The sequence below is a fragment of the Cryptotermes secundus genome, unplaced genomic scaffold, assembly GCF_002891405.2.
Source record: "Cryptotermes secundus unplaced genomic scaffold, Csec_1.0 scaffold1090, whole genome shotgun sequence".
Lineage (NCBI taxonomy): Eukaryota > Metazoa > Arthropoda > Insecta > Blattodea > Kalotermitidae > Cryptotermes > Cryptotermes secundus.
The window spans coordinates 72,622-97,705 of record NW_019734379.1 but is presented as its reverse complement, the minus strand read 5'-3'; the positions used below and the strand labels follow the sequence as shown (position 1 = coordinate 97,705).

Genomic DNA, 25,084 nt, shown 5'->3' with positions numbered 1-25,084 from the left:
TTAGTTTACTTGTCCCTGTATCCCCTTCACAAGTCCATAAAGATTGAATATATACGAAATTCAGATTTTAGCGTTTTATTTTATGCCGATTCGTGCTTCATGCTGGTTTCTTGCTTGGGATATTCTTCAACCCTGAAGATGGGGTGACATTTTCCTCGAAACGTCCGTTGACTTTTATCGAACTGCGCGGCGTTATACCTCCAGAAGTTAGAGCGCTTCATTTGTGTAAATGTCTGATAATGGCGCATCGTTAAAGAAGTTTTAGACACTATATAACAGACTATGTACAGGGTGTTTCACGACTTTAGGGCATAGCTGCAGGAGGTGATTTCCTAGGTCTTTGTGATCAAAAAAAGTTCATATAAACATGTGTCCCATTTTGGACGGTTAAGGAGTTATGACCGTTTTTTCATTCCTGTACTCGCCCTCGTATGAACCGCGCCTGTCAGCTGGCAGGTCGCTATTTTTAGCCAGCTACAGATAGAGCGTTCTCGTTATCTCGACACTTGAGATGTACCTAAGGCGGGGTGGGTTGGCATGTCCGGCGCGGTTCACAACCGAACGGCAGCCTGTGTTGCGGCCGGTGGTGGCATTTTCGAAAATCGGCTTTAAGCACCAATCAATTCAAATTAAAGGCAATTTCACGAAGTTAACTTTACATTCATACTTTAAATGTATCATGTATTGTGCTGGTTTATTATTTTGTTCCGTTTATTGTCAGTAATCGTTACCTTCTATTCTGAGTTTAAAACAGTCATAACTCCGTAACCGTCCAAAATCGGACACACGTTTATATGAACTTTTTTGATCACAAAGACCTAGGAAATCACCTCCTGCAGTTATGCCCTAAAGTCGTGAAACACTCTGTATACATTATACATATAATTATATATATAATTAGGCGTACGGGGAGATAAGCGAAGGACTTGCGCACGCCGATGTATTAATATCCACTATGAATATAGTGAGTTCGCCTGTGTTTTATAGCAAGTAACATCTCCTGTACTCTGCAAGATGATGTTCCAGGATGTATTTAATATAATCAAGTATGAGGGGTTACTGTGGCTGATAATGATGGGCTATAGATTTTATCATTGGGTTTATTGAACACTTCTTCACAATTGGAGCGCTATCACTAATCTTCACAATTCTCTAGGACATGCTCCATTCTCTTCCTTGTACTGTCAACTACTAGCTTCTGAATTCACTTCTTTTATAACCACTTTGCACAGACCCAACGGAAATTGACCAAGCTGTTGCCTAGCAATGATCATTTTCCTCTATTTTTATAGAAACGGAAATTCTTCTATTGTTACCTGCGTTAGGAATGTGTTTCCCTAGCGACTTTTTTTTTTTTTTTTGGCTCCATACCTTAATGTTTTGAGCAAATCCGTCACAATATTGAAAATGCTACATTTTGTTGGATTGATTTTCATAATTTTTAGTAGGGTGGCCAAGAATTTGTCAGTAAAGACTAAATTAGTTTACATAGATTTATTAATGAGCTTCATACATATTAATATCTTTACCGCCGAATGCGCCGTATCCTCTCAAATTTTCTTTAATGCCTTTTTTTGGAATAGCTCGGCCGGTATAATGACTAGACTATGGACTGAACGACCAAGGAATCTGTGTTCGATTCCCTGCAGGGGCAAGAGATGTGTCTGTTCTCCACAACGTCCAGACCGGCCATGGGCCCCACCCAGCCACATCCTGCCCAATAAGTAACGGAAGTCTTTCCCTTGAGTTCAAGCGGCCAGGGCTTATGGCTGACCACAGCCTTGAGCTGTACCTCCACTCGCCCATACTTCTTCGTGGTTCGGTACTGAATTAATTAACCGAAACTTTACCTTTACCTTACGCCCTCTTAAAGTGGTTTATGCCTGAGAACTTCTTTAGCAGAACATTTTAACTATGGATCTACGTTCTACGTGATCAATTTCGAAATGCATCGCTGTCGCCCTGCCATCTAACTTTTAGCACTCTGTTTACAACTCATCACATATACCTACGCAGCAGGCATATGTCATACCTGGACGAAACGCATCATAAAATGCCACCACGTTTGGCGTTTTGCTCGTTCTGTTCAGGTGTCATTTGTTTGACCTTTGCGCTTTGGAGGAAGCCTTATAAAGTCCTTATAGAAGTTAGCTTCACGTCAGCGTCATTACAGTTAATCATGAAGTGTGTGGCGTTATTTCGTGCCTATGAATCCCAATAGAGTCTGGCCGTCCCCTTCTGTCGGTAACGAAATGGCAGTCCATTCTTTCAAAGGGATTTCCCAGTATTGCTGGTATCCTTATATCTCTGTAACTCCTGTCCTAGTTCTCAGCAAAGTGCGCAGTGGATGTAATTTAAATAAGATTTAGGGGTTTCTAAATGTTAGTTATGGACCCTAGTTACAATCCACGTTGCACTGTATGCTTCATATGCAGCCCTCCCAGCGGCAACATCAAAATCTCCCCCCAACATAGCCCTCCCAATGTTAGATCACAGTTTCACTATAATGCAGCCCTTCCAAAATGGTATAAAATTAATTCCGATAATACGCAAGAAAGCCCCGGCTCAACTTCTGTACTACAGGCTTCATACCATTTCGCTTCATAAGCTTCACTCTCTCTGGAACGTACCTCTACTAGCAGGGCAAGCGANTTTCACTATATGCAGCCCTTCCAACATGGTATAAAATTAATTCCGATAATACGCAAGAAAACCCTGGCTCAACTCGTGTACTTCAGGCTTCATAACATTTCGCTTCATAAGCTTCACCGTCTCTGGAATGTACCTCTACTAGCAGGGCAAGCGGGCACTGCCTGGGAACCTTCAAAACCGGAAGAAAATCGTCTCTCACTACCGCGAACACTTTCTCTTATCGCTCTCTTTTCAGTTAAAATCCGTCACATTCTATCCCTCCCACAATGCAGCTGTAACCACTGCCCCGCTATCTCACGTGTAACCCGGAGAGTAGATACAGAAACACGGCCTGTGCCGTTACATTTTTCAGTCTTTTTCTCTGCTATCAAGATCTGAGCTGGTCTGATCTAATGAATCGTGACGTACACGTAAGGAGGATAGTAACGAGGCATCAGTGCACGGAATCGTCCCCGCCGCGTCGCCGCAGTGTGAAGCGATATCTTTACGATGCTATTAGTCTGTTGTTAGAAGACATCCCGTCCCAGGATGACAGCTATCACTTAGCCTGCTGTACGATTTGGTGTTTACCGAAAGGAGATCCGTAGATTCGATAGAGCCAAGTGTTTTATGATGGAGGTTACGTTGAAATGCCGTGAAGAAGATTTGTTACGAGTCAACGCCTTTGCGGAGGGTCTGTGCGCAGCTGCAGGTGCAACAGTCCCTTGCTCAGGCACTGCCTGATTTAGTGCATTGAAGCATGAGGAGAGAGGCAGGAAAGAATGGTAGAAATGTAGGTTAAAAGGGAATGTCACAGAAGAATTGAGAGACAGTTTGTTGGGAGGTTCCCAAGTTTCCGCCTACTCTTCCTCTCTCACAGTGGTAATATGAGACTGAAGACGTTACGTCAGATATTGGTATTCTGAATTAACGTTCAGTTGTATAATTTGGAGAGAGAATTTGTTGGCCTTTATGGAGGAATCTTTTTATTTTGAATAAATTAAGGCAGGAGAGCTGCTTGAGGAGCACCCAGTAAAATCTTTGAACTTAGGAACCATCTCAGAGGAAATCCGAGAGAACCCGTGTCGAGATGACCTAATTCGGGACCTACCGAATGCATACTGACCTCTAACCAGCAAGCAAAAAGTATTACTTAGTCTAATTAATATTTAAAATGGGAGCACGCGGTAGCGTAGTTGGTTGAGGCACTATGCTACAAGCAAAAAGACACAGGTTTGATTCCCGATGAGGTTATTGTTTTTTTTAATTGAGCTAATCCTCCAAGCTGCACTTTGACCCTGGGGTCGACTCAGCCTCTATCCCAGGAGTCTTTCTGGGGGGGGTAAAGGGCGGTCGGCGCGTGAGAAACGAATGGACAAACGCAACGTCGCCAAGTCATTTTGCCTTGCGCCTTGGTCTGGTGCGCGTCTTCTATAAGATTTTGCTTTTCTTATAACAGTTTTGTTACATCGTATAGCCTGTTAATCATGGCTGATAAGAGGATCAGTCCTACAGATAGTGACAATGCTGCCAAAACACGGGTCTAAGAGGCCTGCGACGTTTCAAATGAAGGCAGAATTAATAAAATCTGTGGTTTCGTTATAATGTTGTGGATACAACGTAATCTGATCTATTTATGATGCTTGTATGTTTCATTTCGTGCAATAAAGTTGCTGATTTCTACCTTCTTCCACGATTTTATGGTCGTTCTGAACGTTGGACACGTGGGGAAACAGCTATTCGCATTACGAAATTTCGCTTTACGAACTCTCTCCAGGGAATCGGTATAGCGACGGTCTACAGACTGGACGACCGGAATTCGATTCCCGGCAGGGCAAGATTTTTGTGTTCTCCTTAGCGTCCAGACCGGCTGGGGCCCACCCAGCTTCCTCTATGTGTCCCCAGGGCTCTTTTTCCCGAAGAGTAAAGCGACCGGGGCGTGAATCTGACCACTCACCTCCATCTAGTGCCGAGGTAAAAAATGGTGGAACTGTACCTCCACTCGAACAATGTTTAATGAACTGAGAACAGGGACAACTTTACGTTTTTACCTCCAGGTGAGAGGGGAGACTGTTGCACGCTCACCATTGTGCGAACATCCAATCCAGCAACTTGGTTCTCCTCGGTGTGTTTGCCTGGGCCTTGACAGCTCTTCGTGTCTTGCAGCTTGAGCTATCTTGTTATCTGCAGACCGCCAGTGGTCACTTGCTACGTCAGCACCTCGTACTGTACGCTTTGGAAAGATTTGAAGTTCTGACGCCATGCAGTCCTGTAGATCGCTATCAGCATCTCTGCAGATTGTTTGCGTTAAATTTCGGTATCCTGTTTGTGGGGACATGACACTACCAAGGTAACTTCCGTCGCGGGAAACAGTAGCGTACTGATATTAATAAGAGCACATTTGAGAGTCTGACAATTATCTGTATAGCTTCTGAGGCTATCTTGAAACAAACATTAGTTGGGAGTTTTGTTGGTACTAGGTTCGTGCTGGACGAGCTGTCTCTTGGTTTTAAGATGCGTTCGTACAAACTGTTGGTTCCTCTTGGCGGTATGTGTGTGCTGGATAAAGTACTTACGGTTGATATGCTGAGTAATATTTAAAATTTATTGCACTTCTAAGACAAAATTATATAACGACAGTTTAAAAAAGAAACATCGGCCCAACAATTTGTACACGACACCATGAAGACGTGTAGGGGAGTGAAGGTACAGCGCCACCATTCTTAACCTCGGTACTAGACGGAGGTGAGTTGTCAGCTTCACTCCCCGGCCGCTTTGCTCTCGGGGAAACAGCCCTGGACACTCATTAGATAGGAGGCTGGATGGGCCTCAGAGACTGTCTGGACGCTATGTAGGACAGAAAATTCTTGCCCGTCGCTATACCGACTGCGATATCGAGGCCCCAAACCGAAACATGCAATAGAGTGAATTGTTAATGAAGCAGATTGTTGGGCTAGAACTGCTTTGTTGTGTGTGAGACGGAGTGTTTGCGGCCCTCCGAAGTCACATTTAGACGCCCCATGAATTTTGTTGTGCAGGTCATCTATCTGCCCCACAAACTGTCGCCAATTACTGCGTGGTGATTGCAACCGGTTAACTTAAATTATGGCTTGAAATTCGAGGCTTTCAGCTTTAATTTCAAACTAGACGCTGAGACTCACGCACGAGAGGAATGCGAGGCCACTTGCAGCTTCCATGTCACGGCATCAGCAAATTATATCCAGTTACCTTTTTGTTTGTTTGTTTGTTTGTTTCTGTGTGTGGGGTTTTCAGCCTACAAATAGCAAGCGTTTTTCGTTTCAGGTTCAATCCTTCTTCCCTAGAATTTCTTTCGCTTGTAATGTGTCAGTTCAGTTTATGTGTACACAGCGACATATGTGGGCATGCACGTGTATGATTCCCTGATGTCATTTCATTATACTCTGTCTTGAGTTTCCCGTTCTTATTTAACGTTTTTGTACATTCAGATTAGAGGTTCTCACAACAGTAATATTTTGGTTACAGTGCTCTGGGATATGACGCCGTTTAACCTAATATATTCGTGCAACAAGCCGGAAGTGGTCGCAGTACAAGGGACTTAGTCTCACCTCACTAGCAATAAAAAAAACCTAATATATAAACACTGACGTTTCGAAGGGATCACCTACTTTTATTACCGTGGCGATGGACGCGACAGGTTGTATGACACGTCAGTACCCATCTACCATACTATATGGTGTCACGTCCGAGAAGACCATCCTAATAGTTATTTCTCCCTTCTTTTCTAATTTTCTGTGTGTGTGTCCCCCCCCCCCANTTCTTCCCCCCATTTGTCCGTCTATTTAGCTATGCCCCTGTCAATGTCTATAAAGGATCAGTTATATAATCTCTCTTCATACACAAAACATTTTGTAAGCGTGAGATTTATCACCGACATTACGCAGTTGCTTGTTACCATAGCAACGAACTATCAAGATCCTCTTTTTTTTTCGTGTATTCTGTTTATTCTATGAGTATTGATAATATTTTGGTATGGATATGTGGGGTGTGATGTACTGTAAAAGGAATACAATTGACTGTTTGTGCGTGTTGTTGGTGGGTGATGTCTTTAAACGTCTGCCTGAATGCATAATTCGATGACACGCAGGACTGGATGGAAGGAAAGAAAGGGAAATTAATAGCACGGAAACTTACGTAACAAAAAATGAGATTTCCCGCTGAATTCTCAATGGGAGTTACACTACTGTGCATATAGTTTAGTTCTGAAATAGATCTCTTTATCGTGGTAATTTCAATGTATCTGCCTATCAGTGTGTTCTGTCTATCTGTCTGTGTTTCTACCTGTTTGTCTGTCCACATTTCTGTATCAGTCGGTCGGTCAGTCAGTCTATCAGTCTTATCTTTTCTTTCTGTTTCATCTTTCCTTTTTTATGCCTGTCTTGTCTTTGTCCCTTCTCGTCTTCCTTTCTCACTTACATTTTTTTCTTTCGGTCTCTGTTTCACTTAACGTTTGTCTCTTTCCTCTAATTTTCCTTGAAAGTACAATCCTCGTACTACTGCTCTGCACTCGAGTCTATAACCCTCTGGGATGTGACGCCGTATAGTCCGGTAGAAATTCACCGACATTTCCTCAATATGTGTTACTCTTCCCGTTGCTCGTGCTCACCTCCCGTATATTGTTAGGGTTTCGGGCTGCAGTTCACCCCGCTTGCCGCCTCTTTCTTACTGGCTACTTGCTTTTGTCGTGAAGATGGATGCAATATGTTCCTCCGACATGTCGTGAATTTCTTGCATGCTGCCCGGTGTCACATGCCAGAAGTGCTGCTGTCACAGTTCCTTATCCTTGTCCCCAGTTCTCAACGTGCTAACGGGAACCCGTCCATTGTCTGTGGTAAAGAGCCCGACTTGACTGACTTCATTCTCTTATCGGGGCGCGCTGTAAATTCCAGTTTTATTAGCTCTGTCTTCTTGCCTTAAGTGGGGCCTGCAGGTGGACGGTACGTAATAGCTCTTCGGTTATACAATATAATCCGATAGCAACTCCTTCTCGGGATGGGATACATGTATGTCCTTGGTCAAGGTATTATTTCGAAAGGGAGACTTCTTGTTAGAAATGTTTCTTAGTCAGTTGTTTATTCTTGTTATGTGTCGTTGTTCCTTGTTGTTCAAGTAACGTAACTGGCTCACACAATTTCATTCCTGTGGCTTTTTTTTTTCATTAAGTTAAAAATCTTCGTATGTTATCTGTGTGCATGGGGGCCGCTAGAATTTTTTCCCAAGAGGGACAGGTAGAGAATTGGTCTCTAGACTTTGGTTCAAGCCATTCGGTGTGTCTACCAACGTTTTGGAAGAACCTAATACATTTTTTTCTCTCTTCCCTACATCACTGACCGCTTGCTCTTCTGTCCTGAAGATGAAGGCAACAGGTTCCTTCGAAACATTTCTAAATTTCTACCAGACTAAATAGCGTCGTATTTCAGAAGACTCTAGTCGTATTTCGTTTTATCTTTATCCACTTTGAAACCAGGAACAGGAACGACACGAAAACAAACGTCCTCACGATAAGAAGTACACAGCACACTCTGAAGAGAAACAAAACCAGTCACGATGTCACATTCAAGAAGGCAAGAAGAAACACTTATACAACTAATAATATTATACACGAACAGTACCAAAAACTTATAAAAACATAACAGCGGACCCCAGAAGATAAACACCACCTACAGTACGCCACAAATATCAGAATTTTACGTCGTAACAACGAGAGAATTTTAAGAATATAAAAATCTTTTTACAATTTTAATAATATTATGATTATAACGAGTTTATGATATTTCAGTAACGTGAGACATATTTAATGAAACTGCTTTGGGATGGTCCAAAATACGGACCGAAACGTGTAGCAGTTATTAAATAGAACCGATGTAAAAAAACTAGACTGCTTTATTTTGAAATATTTGTTGTCTTGACGGCCAGAGGATCACGAAACAATGTAATGAAGAGAATAATTTCGGAAGGAAGTTATGGCCAGTAAACTGTACTTCTGGGTTCACTAACGTGGAAGAAGAGCGTCCTGAACAGGTTGTGTCGGGCTTCCACAGTTCCACGACTTCTCTTGTGGTTCACATTCCAATGTAAATTGTATTGCTGCATTTCCTATCTGTTCCCTCACCGCCCTGAATAACTTGTAAGGATATCACGCCACAGTTTTTGTAGCAGTTGCTGTACATCTGGCTGTTTGACTGCATCATTATGTATGAAAATGGTTTCCCAATTAAAGTGAATTATAGTTGCGTTGATGATATAAGTGCATCATAATCGAGAACAACTTAGAGCAGTTTCCACCTCATGTTGCGCCTTCTTCCTCCCATGCAGGCTACCTGTCATTAGCAGCTTTACCAAATTAGTTTTAAGTACAGGCTTATCAACCCCTAAAACTTATAATGATTATAATTATGACAAAAATTTGGATTCGTAGCGGCAGCAATAAATGATTAGGCGAGTTAAGGTTTATCTAATTTTTATTCAACTGATAGCAGAGAATGATTTGCGAGAACTCAAATTGAAGCGGATCAGAAAACAAATGATGGAGTAGAATGAGACACGTTCGTTAGAGGCCCGTCGAGCCAACGCGCAAATAAGTAGTACACAAAACATTACCGTGTATTTTATTCTCCGTATTCAGACCTCAAACCTGGAACGGATTATCATGACTGTGGGCTTTTCGTCGTTTTCCTCAGTCCCTCAAGACAAATTCTGTAGTACTGCATTAAATTAGGCTGCGACCGCCTCCTTGCATGTCCTGTCCAATTTATTGTTAAATAATTTGTACTCGGGTCAGGGAAAGAATGAACATGGATTGTGTGGTTCAAGGCGGCCGCCTGCTCCTGCATCGTACCTACAGAGCACACGTCCACCTTCATGCCCCAAGAGAAAGAAGCCGTTTAGGGCATTATTATTCCTTGTTATAATCGTATTGTCATCGACTTCAATTAATTATAACAAGTTTTGTAGTCTATATTGTAATTAATTTATTATAAGAAAATGAAATGATATCGTTTTTCAATGCTTGACGCTTTTGATTATTATTCATCGTCCTCGACTCTGCTTCCGTCTTCAGGTAAAAAACCTACTCGGCCCCAATCGGGGACCAGAACCAGTAAAAGTCGGCTTATATAAATCAAACGCAACATAAACGATCTGCCGCAGTAGAAACAAATATTTTAAAACGAAATTCATATTAGACTATACCAGAATACAAGTCACATCCGGCGACAGTGGGGAAATGCAAGCAGAAGGGAGGTAGCTGCTGGACAATTGGTTCATTCTTTCCCTGACCCGACATTAATTATCCTCCCCCTCAATGCTATATATTCAAAGCTGTTGAAGGCATCGTGAAGTAGGTGCATAGGCACGCTCTTGAAGATTCTGGAAGTTGCAGTGACGGGCTGTGGTAACGTAGTTGACGCGTCTCTTGTAGGGTGATGTCCAGCGTCGTGGCTGCGCTGGAGGCTCACGTCATCTGTGGGCGAATTCCCGGGCTGACGGCGCTACAGCGTGACATGTGTCGCTCATCGCCCGACGCCATGGTGGCGGTAGGGGACGGCGTGCGTCTCGGCACCGTCGAGTGCCAGGAACAGTTCCGACATCGCCGCTGGAACTGCTCCGCCATTGGCAGCGGCAGTGTGTTCGGTCACGTCGTGGTCGTCGGTAAGTACAGCAGTCATTTATCATCACCATGATTACGGGCAATATAGCTTCAGATTCAGCATCATGAAACGTCACGTCGTTAGATGAAACCGTGTCCTTCTTACGTGCTAGATATCTCGTCAAATGGAAAGTCGACACTTCGGAATTTGAAGCTTTCCATGTTACGCGCGAGATATCTCGTATGGGAACATCACATCGCATCACCAGAATGAAGTGTAACCGCTTCCTTGTTACACACGATATATCTCGTTTATAAACGTCAAACGAAACATACCACGTTAACATTTAACTTTTTGCATGTTACGCGCAACTTACCTATTGTAGAAGGTCGCGCCATAGCTCAAGCGGTTAGTCGCTGGCTTCCCACCGCGGCGGCCCGGGTTCGAACCCGGGTCTCGTCAAGTGGGATTTGTGGTGAACAAAGTGGCGCTGGGACAGGTTTTCTCCGAGTACTTCGGTTTCCCCTGCCAATCTTCATTCCACCAATTGCTCCACAATCACCCTGACCTATCATCTGTGGCTGGTATAATAGGCCAGAAGTGGCCGCAGTACAAGGGACTTAGTTCCACCCCACTAGCATTATCTATTGTAGAAACACCATCAAGTTAAGATTTAGCCCTTTCTTGTTACGTACCAGATATGTTGTTCAGAGATGTCATCATGGAGTGTCACAGCGTTAGGATTTCAGTTTTTCCATGTTACACACGAAGTATCTCGTTTAGTAAAGTCAACTGTAACGTCATCGCATTAAAATGTAACCCTTTTCCTGTTACATACGAGATAGCTTGTTTACAAGTGTCATCATAAGACATCGCCATGTTAAGGTTTAACCTGTTCCATGTTACGCACGAGATATCTTGCCTTAAAGGTCATATGAGGTCACCATCATAGGATTTAACCCTTCTATTGCTAGACACGGAATATATCGTCTGTAAATACTGAATCTCGAGGCCTCGATGTTTGCTGCTTTTTGACCAATGGAAGAAACGCGCGCCGCCACCTCTATCTGTCCCTTCCCAATATTTGTGGTTTCTGAGCATTAGAAGTGTTGCGTTACCTTCAGTATGAATCAACCCTTCAAAGCCCAGTGGTTGATCTATGTACCAAATACTCTAACGAACTACAACCCTGCATTCTACCCACAGGACATGTTTGTGTGTCGTATGGTACAAGAAACTTTGTGACAGTAACAAAAATCTTGTCTCGGGCCCCAAATGGGACCTTGACACCAAGACAGACTTGGCCGACTGACCGTCGATCGTAACATAATTTTGACTTTTGACTTTATCAGTCTTTAAAGGGTGAACAAAAGAAATGTTTTTAAGGCTCTAAGCGGAGACTACGAAGAATATTTTCTTCGTGGATTTGACGCCGTGTGATCCAGTACAAGTTCGCCAACGCTTCGGTGGAACGTGCTGCTTCCAACTTCAGGGTCGAAGAGCAAACAACCTGCAAGAATCATGCAGTGAGCCAGTAGGAACGGTGAACAGTCACTGCGAGAACACGAAAGTCCCCCACTGGACACTAACCTGAGCCACGTCCATTCACCTACCATCCTCACAGATGATTTCTGTGAGGTCCATTTGCATATTAACTTTCCATCTCGTATTAAATCTTTCCAAAAATATGCTTACATAACCAATCCAAGCTACGGTACGTGTACAGCCTATTCTAACCTAGATTTCGTTACCCTGACAATATTAGATGACCCATATGAGTGACAAAGTTCCTCGTTATGTAGTATCCTCCATTCTCCATTTGCTGTCTCCGGTTTGTGGCTACAAGGATTGTATTTATGACCGTGAAGTTGGTGTATAGGTTACACATTTTCATAGAATCCACGCAGCGATTCTAATAACACGTGTCTAATCCCAAATTTTATGATAACAGTTTCCTACCGAAATTAACCCATAACTTAAAACACACAATCGGAACTTAACATGTATATCGTGGTACAAGTAAACCATTTTCTTATGATGTAATAAAACGGTTCATAGATTAGGTTTTAATAAAGATGAGTGTGTCGAGGGTTTAGAGTGGCATGCGCACAATGCCACTGCGCACTCGCGGCGCGTAATTTACGCCTTTCGCTTGTTGTAGGCAACAAAACCAAATTTAAATAAAACAGACAAATGGGAGCCAGTAGATTGGGGGGGGGGAAATCGCTGTGGCTACAGTGGCGTATCTACTCCCTCCAAGTGCGTGGGTCATGATACTGAGGAAAGACGAGGGTGGGGTGGAGATTATGAGAAAGACAAGGAGTATAGAAGACGAAAAGGAATGAGGAGAGAAAGAGAAAATGGTGGAGGAATCAGAGAAGTTTAAGAAGATTGTGATGAAGGGAGCAGGGCGAGAAGAAGGAAAAGTATCGGAAGTTGAAAGAAAAAAAACAGGCACAGAAAACACTGCGCATGCATATGCGATTGGCTTTACTGCGTCGCCTTCGAAACGAAATCAACTGTTGCACGGTAGACCATTGTTGGTTGCTGAATACCGAACAAGAGTGAAATCCTTGCGACCAGCAAAGCCGATTTTCACAAAATCGACATTTCGCGCTTGGGCTTCGAGTGTGTGTGTCGTTATTTTCCGGAGTATGCACCGTCCCCTTTTTATTTGGGGAGGTGCTGTCCTTAAATTACTAAATATAATCAAAGTCGTTAAGTCTACAGCCTTTTTCCGGAACATCGCCATCTTTAGTTTTGATGCCTTTCTGAAGGACCAGTAATTTTGGGAGCTGCTAAAAGGACGAACGGGCACTGTTTTGGAACCTCCAAAGGCGGAAAATTTGTCTGTCTCACCCTATTACTACCCCCACCCCCACCCCAACTCCCGCTGTCGGTTCACTCTCTCTCACTCTTTATCTTCGGACTATAAAGGGTTAAGCACAGAGATAGCTTTACAGTAATTACGAACAGGTGGTCTGATGTGACGGCACTTGTGTCTATGGCCAGTGTTTTGAATGTCTGTTATTACAGGACTTCTCCAAGATAAATTTCTGCTGTCCTCATGTAATTAATATAGTCGTTTAACTTGCCGCTGTGCGCCACTGTGAAACAAGAGAACACATTCAAAATAAAAGAAGTTGTACGGACCGCGCAGTTGCTGTCTCTTAAGCCCGAGTCAGTCAATTTGTCTGACGAGAACAATTGAGACTGCCACCTGGCACCCAACCCGTTCTACGTCTCTCTTGAGAACGCGAGACCAGAGGGTCACGTCATCGCCATGAAGCCTTATGGGGAGTGGATGTAAAGACCCACATTTTCTGACCTCGACACTTGTTGAAGGTGAGTGGTCAGCTTCATGCCCCAACCGCTGTACCCCCGGGAAAAGATAAAGCTATTCCTGAAACAGGCCGTGGAGGGCCCTAGGGTTGTGAGACGTCAAGGCTGCCACATTTTCTACACGATCGGCTGACAGATGGCGGTGAGGTTGTCAGCCTTATGCGCCTACCGCCCTACCCCAGGAAGATTCCTGGTACTTATTTTTGTTAGAGACTGTTCCTTCACACCTCACTGCGTGGTTCCACTCTTCCTCTTTGCTACAGCAGTCTTCATAGTGGTCATTGTCTTTAGAAGCTCAGCTCCCGCGTAATTTGTGTTAGCACTCAGGTAGACTACAAGTTAACTTCAGTTTGGAGTAAATTTTGCCAGAAATAAATGCGTCTTAATCATTCAGACATTTTGATTGTAAAGTGATTGGCAAAGATTCGATTCCGGTTGAAACACTAATTTCTGTCTTACTCACAACGACCGGAGCAGCGCATGAGCACAACCAACCGACCAGTTTGAAACTTACGCGGAAGCTAAGATTACCTGGCGCTTTACCTCCACGCTTCTTTATACCTTGATGGCGTTGTGTTTATGCAATGTTATCCAGAGAACTGTAAAGAGCAGTTTCGTGAACATCAAGATCAATACATTGCGAACTTTTTAAAGCAAGACATGTGAAGACGTGTCTGTGCTTAATTAAGCATCACGCCATGAGGACAGATGGGGGTAACAGTAAACATCAAGCAAATTGATGTAGCGGCAATCCGTTGCACTTATATTCTGGAGCTATTCGTTTCGAATCTCGGCCAGTGCAATGCAATTTTTACTGATATTTTTCGTGGTTTTCTCAGCACCTCCAGGCATATGCCGGGACAGTATCTCTGTTGGGCCACAGCCGTTTCCTTCTATATCCTTTGCAATTCATTATTCACTAATATTCTCATTTGAGTTGTATAATCTGACTTACTGATAGCGTCGTTAAATGAATCATAGCTCCTGTACCGCTACGATAGGAGGCTGTTTGGCCGAGAGCCAGTCTGGATGCACTGGTGAGAAGAATAGTTCCTGCTCTATTACCAGGAACCGATCCCAGATCGCTCACTCCGTTGCCAAGATACCAGTACGGACAGCATCGAGTTAGTGTGCGCATATTGCATGAAAAGGAGGAAGTTATTTCTTTTCTTTCCTTCTTTTCTTTTTTTAAGTTTGTGCTATGCGCTTGGACCAGCTGTGTACACTCGCCTGGGGCGAGATATGATGGTCGGACCTCCAGCTGCGCTGTACTTGCTGTCTAATCTGTTAGGAAGGATGAATGTACTGAACGTGTATCAGACTCTAATGCCTGATTTGTATGAGGTCGTTACGTAATGAGCGAAAACATTTCCTCTCCCTTATGTGCACAGCTCCGCGATGGGGCGACGTCAACGGAGTAACGAGCTCGAGGTCTGCTGGCGGAAAGCACGTTGAAAATTCAACGGAAGAATTTGACAGTTCCCATCCGTAGCTACGTTCTCCGCAGATGACCCATTAATTATCTCGCTCTTACACATCATAGCCCTTGAGGGGCGCTGTGAAGTGGAGTATTCACACTAGGAACTTAAAGCTTTCTGGAAAGGCAGCCTGATAGACTACGCAAATTCAATTCAATTCTTTATTATTTATGCGCCGAGTCAACAGCCGCAAGCCCAATTACAGACAGAGCACAGGGCAGATACAAGTAATTACATTATGGACAAACAATACATGAAGTCAAAGACAAATTACAGGCAAGCACTGGAGGAAAACACAGTAATGCAGACAAGTAAGCAAACAAACAAACAAGCAACAACAATAATAATAACATAGGTACCTCTTCTGATCAAGGTCGACATTGCTGTAGCCCTACACTAACTGAAGGGAATGCAATATCGACTAGAACACTACCGTTTATTACAGTAAACCCTCCCTAATCCGAATTAATTTGGGGGAGAGGTCACCCGGGTTTCGTGTGAGTCTCACAGTAAATGGCGGTTATTTTCCCAAACTGCGTTAACCGACTTGTCTTCGAAGTGGAGACGAAATGTTTTCTGTGAGGTAGGCACTCAGTGTGTAAATGTAATTTAGATACGTTTTGCTACAAGTCAGCGTGCATCCGGAAGACCATGCGACTGGCCATCTCGCTCTCAGGTTTTCTTGGTTTTCCTCTGTCGTTAAGCATCTGCGGAGATGCTTCCCAAGTGCGAAGTTGCTCTTGCGTGCGTCTCATGTAGCCATCGGAACTGTTATAAAGGCCCACAGAAAAATTTTCCAAATTATGAAAAAGTAAGTAAAGGTATCCCTGTAACAGGCCGTGGAGGCCCATAGGGCTGTGAGACGTTGAGGTTGCCACATTTTCTAGACAATCAGCTCATAGATGGCGGTAAGGTTGTCAGCCTTACGCGCAAGCCGCCCTTTACTCCCAAGAATATTCCTGGTACTCATTTCTGTTAGAGGCTGAGTCGACCCCAGGACCATAGTGCGGCTGAAAGGATTAGGTCAGTTGAAAAAATCCACCTCATCGGGATTCGATCCCGCGACCTTCCAGCTTGTAGCACAGTGCCTCAACAAACTTCGCTACCGCGTGCCCCTTCCAAATTATGAAATGCACCATTAATTGAGAAAACCAAAATTTCGCGGCCCCTTGTCTCAAGTCACCGCCTCTAACCATCCAAACGTCTTCTTCGCTTTCATACTGCCTTTACCAGAAGGACGAGCGGGCGAAGCGTGGGAGCCTTATAACAAACTTATGCTCTCCCCCCACTGAAAACAAGATGTTTCTGACTTCTCACATGACTTTTCCCTTTCACCTACTCTTCCACTATTTGTTCCTACCTCATCATTCGGATTCGGCGTGTCGACGTCTGTCCGACACGGCTACCGTGTCTTGGACACAGCCAACTGGTCATTCACAAGTTAGTCCGCCTCCTCTAGCACACTGCAGGGCTCGTCTCCCGCTGGTACTGGTCTACTGTGCAAATGTTCTTGCCTGATACGAATCTACGAGCAGCCTAATCCTCACACAGTGCATCATCAAGGTGACCACCATCCGCCTACAGGCCCGAGTCCATCCATATCACCAGATCCTCGCGGTAGGCTTGGATATCTGCATGCTCTCAACCTCTTATCCTTCCAAACATTTTTCGGGCTCCCAGCGCTTCCAGGACAGTGACTTTCAGCTTGTGGTTCGGTAGGAAGTCTTGCCTCCACCATAGAGTGGATAGAGTATCGTGTAACCGCGTACATGAGACGTATAGTGGCTCCATATATTGTGTGGGTTGCTCTATGGTGTTGCCAGTAAGGAGACTGTATGGCGTTAATGGCAGGAATCGGCCGTGACCTAATCGAGGTACTCTTCCAGCACTTCCTGGCGTAATTGTTCTAACTAACTAACTAACTTCACGGAGTTGAGCTCTTCTTGAGAAGCCGCGAGTTGTGCAACTATTCAAGAACGTCCCAACATTTTATGGAACCCGAAGGTTCATTACCGTGTTCACAAGAGCCCCCCACCAGTCTCTATCCTGAGGTACATCAATCCAGTCCATACAACCCCATCCCATCTAAGATCCATTTTAATATTATCCACCCACATCTTGGTCTTCCTAGTGGTCTCTTTCCTTCTGGCTTTCCCACCAATATCCTATATGCATTCCTTCTCTCTCCCATTCGTGTTACATGCCCTGTCCATCTCGCCCTCATTGACCTGATCATTCTAATTGTACCTGGAGAAGAATACAAGTTATGTACTCTACGTACATTGAATAGTGTCGGATGGTAGGATGATAGGGGAATGATGACTTGGAGAGGGTTTTTAGAAGTGTCCATTGCCTAATCAGGTACTGTTCTTGCAGCATTTTCCTGGATAAACTGAGTGAAATCACGGAAGGCCTCTCATGATGGCCGGTGTCTCGACCGAGATTCGAACGGAGCTCCTTCCGAATATGAATCTAGAGCGTTACCTCTCTCCGCTGTTCACTGATCATCTGGAATTCGACGCTGTACGGTCGGAGCTACTGGCAGCGTCGTTAAATAAACACATAAATCCAAAACCATCATCGTTGGTCGGCCTACAGATTAGAATCTGAAATTGTTTTACTTCGCATTTTCTTACGTACTGAAACGCAGTCAGACACGTGCTAGTTGAATGTCGCTGTCTCCAATTACGGTTATAGGTGGGGAACGTAGCACGCATGGGAAGGGTAAGAAGTGTATATAAAATTTTAGTCAGAAGACGTGAGGAAACGAGTTGGAAGATCTAGGAATAGATGGGAGGACAGTATCGCTATTCATCTTACAGAAGTAGGGTCGGAGGGTGCAAACTGCATTTCTCTGGCTCAGGGTACGGTCCAATGACGGGCTTTTGTGAACATGGTAATGAATCGTAGGATTCTTATAGAGGCAAGTTATTTCTTGAGAAGGTGAGCAACTGTTAGCCTCACAAGAAGGACTCTGTTCCATGGAATTCGTTCTTAGCTGTTGGCATTACAAGCGCCCCTCGACCAGACACGCTTGTGTGTTTCAAGGCCGGAAAAATGCCGAGATATTTCCCTTATGCCTTCTTTTCACGAAATGCTCCAACCTGAGTTCAATTTGGTTACACATTTGTGTCTCTGTGCCATAAATAACACACCTGGTTGTGCAGTAATTAAATTGTAGCTAAAGTTGTTCCCAAGGTCTGCATGGTTAAAGAAGAGAAAACAGTTGCAAGTCAGCTTCATTATAAATTAGATTCTTTCATTTGTCATTATTAACCTTTGTGGATATTAGTGAATACATGTAAGGAGACTGTGTGGGCCTGCGTTGTATACCATCCACATCCCAGGTGATTTATTGTATTGCTTACCAACTTTACGCTGCTAATATTTCACAATTTCATATCAGCTTCACTAAGAAGTGACTTAGTTGTCTTCTTGGATGTGACTCCATGATTGCTGGTGGATATTCTGTTACCTATGTCTTCTACCCTGAAGGTGGAGGCAGCAGGCTTTTCCCGAACCGTTAGCATTGATTTATCGGACAGCACATCGCCACAACCCAGGAGACGGTAATCTCCATAGTCACCCAGGAGACAGTAATTTCCAGAGCCACCCAGGAGACAATAATCTCCAGAGTCACCCAAGAGACAGTAATCTCCAGTCACCCAGGAGATAGTAATCTCCAGAGTCACCCAGGAGACGGGAATCCGTAGTTACTCAGGAGACAGTAATCTCCAGAGTCACCCAGGAGGCAGTAATGTCCAGACTCACCCAGGAGGCAGTAATGTCCAGAGTCACTCAGGAGACTTCAATCTCCGTAGTTACTCAGGAGACAGTAATCTCCAGAGTCACCCAGGAGACAATAATCTCCAGAGTCACCCAGGAGGCAGTATTGTCCAGAGTCACCCAGGAGGCAGTAATGTCCAGAGTCACCCAGGAGATAGTAATCTCCAGAGTCACCCAGGAGACGGTAGTTTTCATAGTCCCCCCACCCAGAAATGATGACCGCCATGAAAATAATAGGCCTACCTGTATTATTAACTTGGTACCTGCTGTCCCCATCGTTATAGTAAACGTATCCTGATGATGTAGGCATCAGATTATGCCGAAACGTTGGTAGCAATATGGCAGACTATACGCCGACACTTTCCTAAAGGCAGTAATCTTCATTTTAATATTCTCTGATCTAGGCCAGGTTTCTTCAACTTGCAAAATAACTGAGAAATTTGTTTTTTTGCAAGTCCATAGGCCTGTCTTGTTCTTTAGTAAAGTGAATGCTAAAGATTATGCTTCTATTCTGAGTCACCGTAATAAACGTCAAGCCATAATTGTCTGATCCACTTCTCAGAGCCAATTTTCCAACAAGTTTGCTCTAGTTGTGCTGCAGCTGTTTGGGTGTTCTCCACTCTGTCCGGCATTAAGCAGATCTGATCTTTCAAGCAGAGTGGCAATCATTTCACACCTTTCCTGTGCAGGGTGTGTGTCTTACTGGCAGCGGCACGAGTGACGCAGCATCAGTTAAGGGGCTTGTAAGCAATGCTAATTTTATGAAATTTAGATGTTTTTTTTTTATTCAAGCACCCACGAGCTCTACAATTACGTAGCACCCATGTAATTGATGGGCCACTGTGCGTACTGACTGTACTTGTAAACATATTTCTAGATAATCATTTTCCAAAAAAAAATATATTAATAAACAAGAACAATAACCAGGATAGATGATATCCGAACTGAGGTTCGAACGCAGGTGCTCCCAAATATGAAGCAGGAATGCTAAACATTTTATCGCGACGTTTTGTATTTGCGTGTACAAAGTTTTGTTTATAACATCTCTGAGATCAGGTCATTTTCCTACTGGGCCATGCGGCTTCATAACCCAGAACGCCACTACATAAATAATGTCATTGTGACGTGAAATTTTGGGCAGAATTTCACTGTTGTGTGATTGTGTTTTACGTAACGACGCTGTCGGCGTCCAGGCTCTGTAGCATGTAGTGATAGAATGATTGATCCGGAAGAAAGCAGCGTGATGCCATGATAGCCGGTGTCCCACCCGAGATTCCAACCGAGGACCTGTCGCATACAATTCAAGAGCGTTACCGCTACATCAGCCGGCTCGGAATTTGGCTTGTCATTTCGGAGGTAGAACTATGCCATTTTGTTTCCGCCCATCCACGCGACGGACCTCGGGACAGTGCCTGCTTAAAATGGGCCACAACTGCAAAGGATCTCAGTCGGTACGGCAACTAGTCTAGAGAATTACTGAGTTTTTGGACTTTTTCCATCGTCTGGAATTCTAGGAAATAGGAAACACGACGTTTCAGAAACTTAATCTGTTTCCGTCTTCAGGTGAGGAAGGAAGACACTCACTCAGTTGGACCCAGTAATTCTGTGTGTTATCCACCATCGTCAGAACCCTTTATAATCAACTAGTCTAGAGGTTGGACAGCCGAGAGATCCGGATTTGATATCCGGGATGTAGAAGCGATGTTTCTCTTCTCCGCAGCGTCTAGATCAGTTCTGGGAACCCCCTCACAAGCCTCCTATCCAATGGCCATCTGGGGCTTATTCACTGGGGGATAAAGTGGCCGGAGCGTGAAACTAACCACGCCTGTTTAGTTCAGAGATTAAGAATGCTTGTGGTTATACCTCAATGCCCCAATGTATAGCGCTTCTTGAATCTCAGTGACAGCTTTACCTTTACTTCTGTACTAGCGCTGCCTTAACCATTTCAGCCCGTAAGAACAGTTTCACTTAGTTATCATGTAACATTCAAAATATTGTGGCGTATAGAGACGTTGCTAAGCGGTGACTCTGTAAACAGCGGTCTTTTCTGGGCAACGGCTCGGTAAACACGTTCCCATTGCTAGGCCGCGGATTCTTAATAATGTAGCAGTTGGACACAACAGTAGAAGAACTGTGTTTTATACATGGTCCGTGCGTAGGACAGTTCTGTGCAGGAGTTTGTGAAGAGACGACTTGACTTGTGACACCGTACAGTCTCGTAGATGGGTATCTGTGTTTTGGAGGACTGTGCCACTTGTACTTTCAGGATATAGGACCCTGAAGATGACGGCAGTATGTTCCTCCGATACATTGGCACTCACCTACAAGACCTCACGGTCTCATAGCCCGGAATACCACCGTCCAGATTCGGTGTGTTGTGAACACATCAGTAGTGGTTGGGGTTACAAAAAATGCATGGGATATTTTTGATTATATGAGCGACTGTCAGCTTCTCAGTAAGGATTCTGATCTCTGTGGGTAAGGCCGACCGAGATTGGATCAAGCAGCTGTAGATAATTACAGAGTTGTGCAATACCGACGGTTCGTATCGGACAGAATGAGCCTAAGAGCAGCTTGCTGATTCTTGTTTCTATGAACTGGGTGGAACTGAACTACGCAGCATTGTCGTTTACTGGGAGGTCCGAGAGTAATTAGCCTCAGCGGCAACTCCATTACCGCGCGTATATCTGGCGAAATTAGAGCCCGAGCAGTTTCCATCAGCTCATTAAGATAACATTTGAACAGAATTGGAAATGTACATGGAAAAACGGCGCAAGGGCGGGGGTCTGTGGGTCTGAGAGCTAGATCGGCGCAAGAGACGTCTATCGCGTCCTTTTGAAGCTTTGTATACGCCCCTCTAACGCTTTCCATGTTATGCACGAGGAATGCCAACTCTTTCTCCTGTGGATAAATTTGGTGTTCAGCAGTGCCGGTGAAAATAGACGTGGCTTATCGTTTCATTGTTGCAGCAAATTATTTTTGACGTTTCGACGCGGACTGGTGTGCTTGAGTCGCCATGGATACCGCCTAGTTGGTATTTATGGCATATAGACCCGTTGCTAAGCGGTGAATCTGTAACCAGCGACCGTTTCTTGGCAGCGGCTCTGTAAATACTTTCCCGTTGCTAGGCAGCAGATTCTTAGTAATGCAACAGTTGGACTACAACAATGGAAACGCGGTGTTTCTACGAGGTCCATGCCGAAATGTTATAAGCGAGGGACAAAGTCAGATGATAGTCACTTCTCTACGGGAGGCTGTGAAGAGAGGAGCTGAGAGCGTGAAGCTGAAGAATTCTACTGTTAGAAGCCGTTGCCAGGGAACGGCTGGTAAAGACACAGCAGGCTGGAAAAGGAGTAGCGGGTGTTGTGGTGATTTGTGAATTGTGGGATCAACGGTGGCACTGTATTTACTTGTACGTACGAGTCGTGTGTATAAGTGGTCAGCAAATCCATTCACCAGTGCAAACCCCGTCTATAATCACTCCCTCACGTGACAGTAATTTACAGTGTCTCTCTTTAAGTCCGTTTCGTTTCTTGAAGGTGATGGCACTTGGCCGCTCTTGATATTCGCCGGACTGGCTGGTCTTAAGTCATAGTCTGTTGTCAGGGTAAGATACCGCCAGGGTTTCGCACCTACACGGAACACAGGTCACGACGTTCCACGGCGGAACGACACAACTACTGAGCGGTCGACCGGCCATTAGCATTATCAGTATACACCGGGTGGTCGACAAGACACTGCACTTTGTCACGATGGATAGAGCGACATATAGAGATGTATATTTCTTTCGTTAATTGACTTCTCGTTGCAGAATTGAAATATATTCGTAATTAATACCACAGTAGTCACTCTCTATACTTATTTGTGTCTCTGACTTAAACGTTAGACTACAGAAAAATGCTCTCTTTTGGGATCTAACGCCGTGCGGTCCGGTATAATTTCGCAGATACTTCGGAGGAACCTACTGCGTCTATCTTCAGGGGGGCACGAGTAAGCCAAGCAACGAGCAAGAAACAAGCAGCAAGCAGAGGGAACCCTATGCAAAATACAAAGTTTCTGGTATAGACCAGAAAGGAAGTAAGAATCAACCAATGGGATCATAACCACTTTCTGAAAGAGCTCGAAGAGAACCGATGGGATCATAACCATTTTCTGAAAGAGCTCGGAGAGAACGAGTGCAAGCCAAGGGAAGTGTTAGCCAGTCACCCTTGTAAGCGAGCTTTGGTACTAGAGAGACTGCAGATGTCGGAATAGAGGTCTCATGTGAAGGCAGTAGTTCCTAGATGGCACCACATCCCAGAAGCTAAGTGCTCTTCATAGTGGCAGTTATGAAAACCCCAAATCCTCCGTAGGCTAGTTCACGTTGCTTCTTTAAGTGTCTTGTGAAAGCATTTCTGGTATGTAGGGGTTGTATTTAGAAGGAATGGAATGTGAGGCTATCATGGTCCACGTTCTTTACGTAGCGTTACTAGAATATTTAAAGAAGCGTAGTTCAGACGCGCTGGAAATTCAGACTGTAGTGTTCTGGGTTGTGGGGGAGCAACGTCTGTGATGCTCTTCTACTCTGAACGTGGAAGTGATACGTTCCTCCGAAACATAGCATGCACCTCCAAGACTTCACTGTGTCACAACCCATTTTATACATTCATGACCGTCAGGTCTTGATGAAGCGATGTACACATGACGCGGTATTGCAGCGCGTGTCCTCCATTTTGTTTAGTTATCTCTAGGACCCTAACACTTACAGATAAAATGTGCACAATTAAAGTTGTCCCTATATGTAATCGATTAATCATCACGCCATAAAGACTTAAGGCGGAACTGAGGTATAACTCCGGTATTCTTAACCTCGGCAGTATGTTCTATATAGGTGACTGGCCAGTTTCTCGCTCCTGCCACTTTACTCCCCTGGGAGTACGCATTGGCTAGGAGGATAGGCGGGCCTCAAAGCCGGTTTGGATGCTATGGAGAATATGTTGCCCCTGCCAGGTGTCGAGCCAACATCCCTCGGTTATACAGTCCTTAGCTTGGTCTGTATGCTGTCTGAGCTTTGAACTTAAAATGTGTTCTTTATGAGGAAGAGTTCATTAAGGCGTAAAACATCTGTGAATCGGCAACCTTAAGGGGGAAAGGCTACCCTTTCCACATTGTGTTGGAATTCGAACGCAGTACGTGACTCTCCAATGATGGTGTAACTGTCCTTGTGTAATGATGACGCGCCCTAAAAATATTTTAGACACAGTGTAGGGGCAAAGGTTTGGGGAAATTTCCTTATGTATATGAAATTTAAGTGAATATGAAACATTTCACACATACAAATACTCCTATATCCTGAACGCAACAGAGGGCTCTGTGAGAAAGCGTAGTTATATCGCGAATGTGTTTCAGTGTGACGACAAACAAGGTTCGCAGTTTTATTTCAATGTAGCATAGCTGGTTGAGAGGCTATGCTACAAGCCGTAAGGTCGCGGGTTCAAGTCCCGGTGAGGTCATTGGATTTTTTTCCAATTGACCTAATCCTTCCGGCCGCACTATGGCCTTGGGGTCGACTCAGCCTCGAACAGAAATGAGTACCAGGAATTAATTAAATAATTTTCCTGGGGAGTAAAGCGCGGCCGGCGCGTAAGGCTGACAACCTTACCACCATCTTTGAGCCGATTGTCTAGATAATGTGGGACCCTCGACGTCTCACAATCCTATGGGCCTTCACGGCCTGGTACAGGGATAGCTTTACTTTTACTTTAATATCATAAGGACACAAAAACAGTAGCCGATTTGAGAGCTCCGAAACCTTGTAAGATGTGAAGTTTTCACGGCGGTGATTATGAAGAATCCCGTCTTCTGGTGTGTGGCACTGTGTAGATATTGTGTTAACCGACGTGTAGGAGCAACGTATCGCCTCCATCTTCAGGGTATAGGAAATCCGCGAGCGAGGAACCAACGTGATCAGGTGGCTGCGGCCACAATACAATATCTACACGGCGCCACATAGCAGAAGACGACAGCTCAGGTGATTCCGGTTCATTTAGTCGCTATAAAAGCTTCAAACTCCAAACAGTATTGTTGTCTAACGAAATCTGGGCTACAGTTCACATCGTCGCTTGTACATAATCATGTGTCCTGGAATTCAATATATCATATTCCAATGCCTTATTTATAGCTTGTGATCACACGTTGCTGTGTTTATGACCATTCTACTGACAATATTCTACGCATAAA

The 25,084-nt window shown here is 44.3% G+C and overlaps 1 protein-coding gene across 1 annotated transcript in view; it reads left to right on the top strand.

The window, feature by feature from the left end:
- LOC111868950 (protein Wnt-7b) overlaps positions 1 to 25,084 on the top strand; it is a 117,026-nt gene that overhangs the window by 52,386 nt on the left and 39,556 nt on the right. The window contains exon 2 of the mRNA XM_023860077.2: positions 10,091 to 10,320. Coding sequence (XP_023715845.1) covers positions 10,091 to 10,320 — 230 coding nt within the window. The remainder of the gene's footprint in view (positions 1 to 10,090; positions 10,321 to 25,084) is intronic.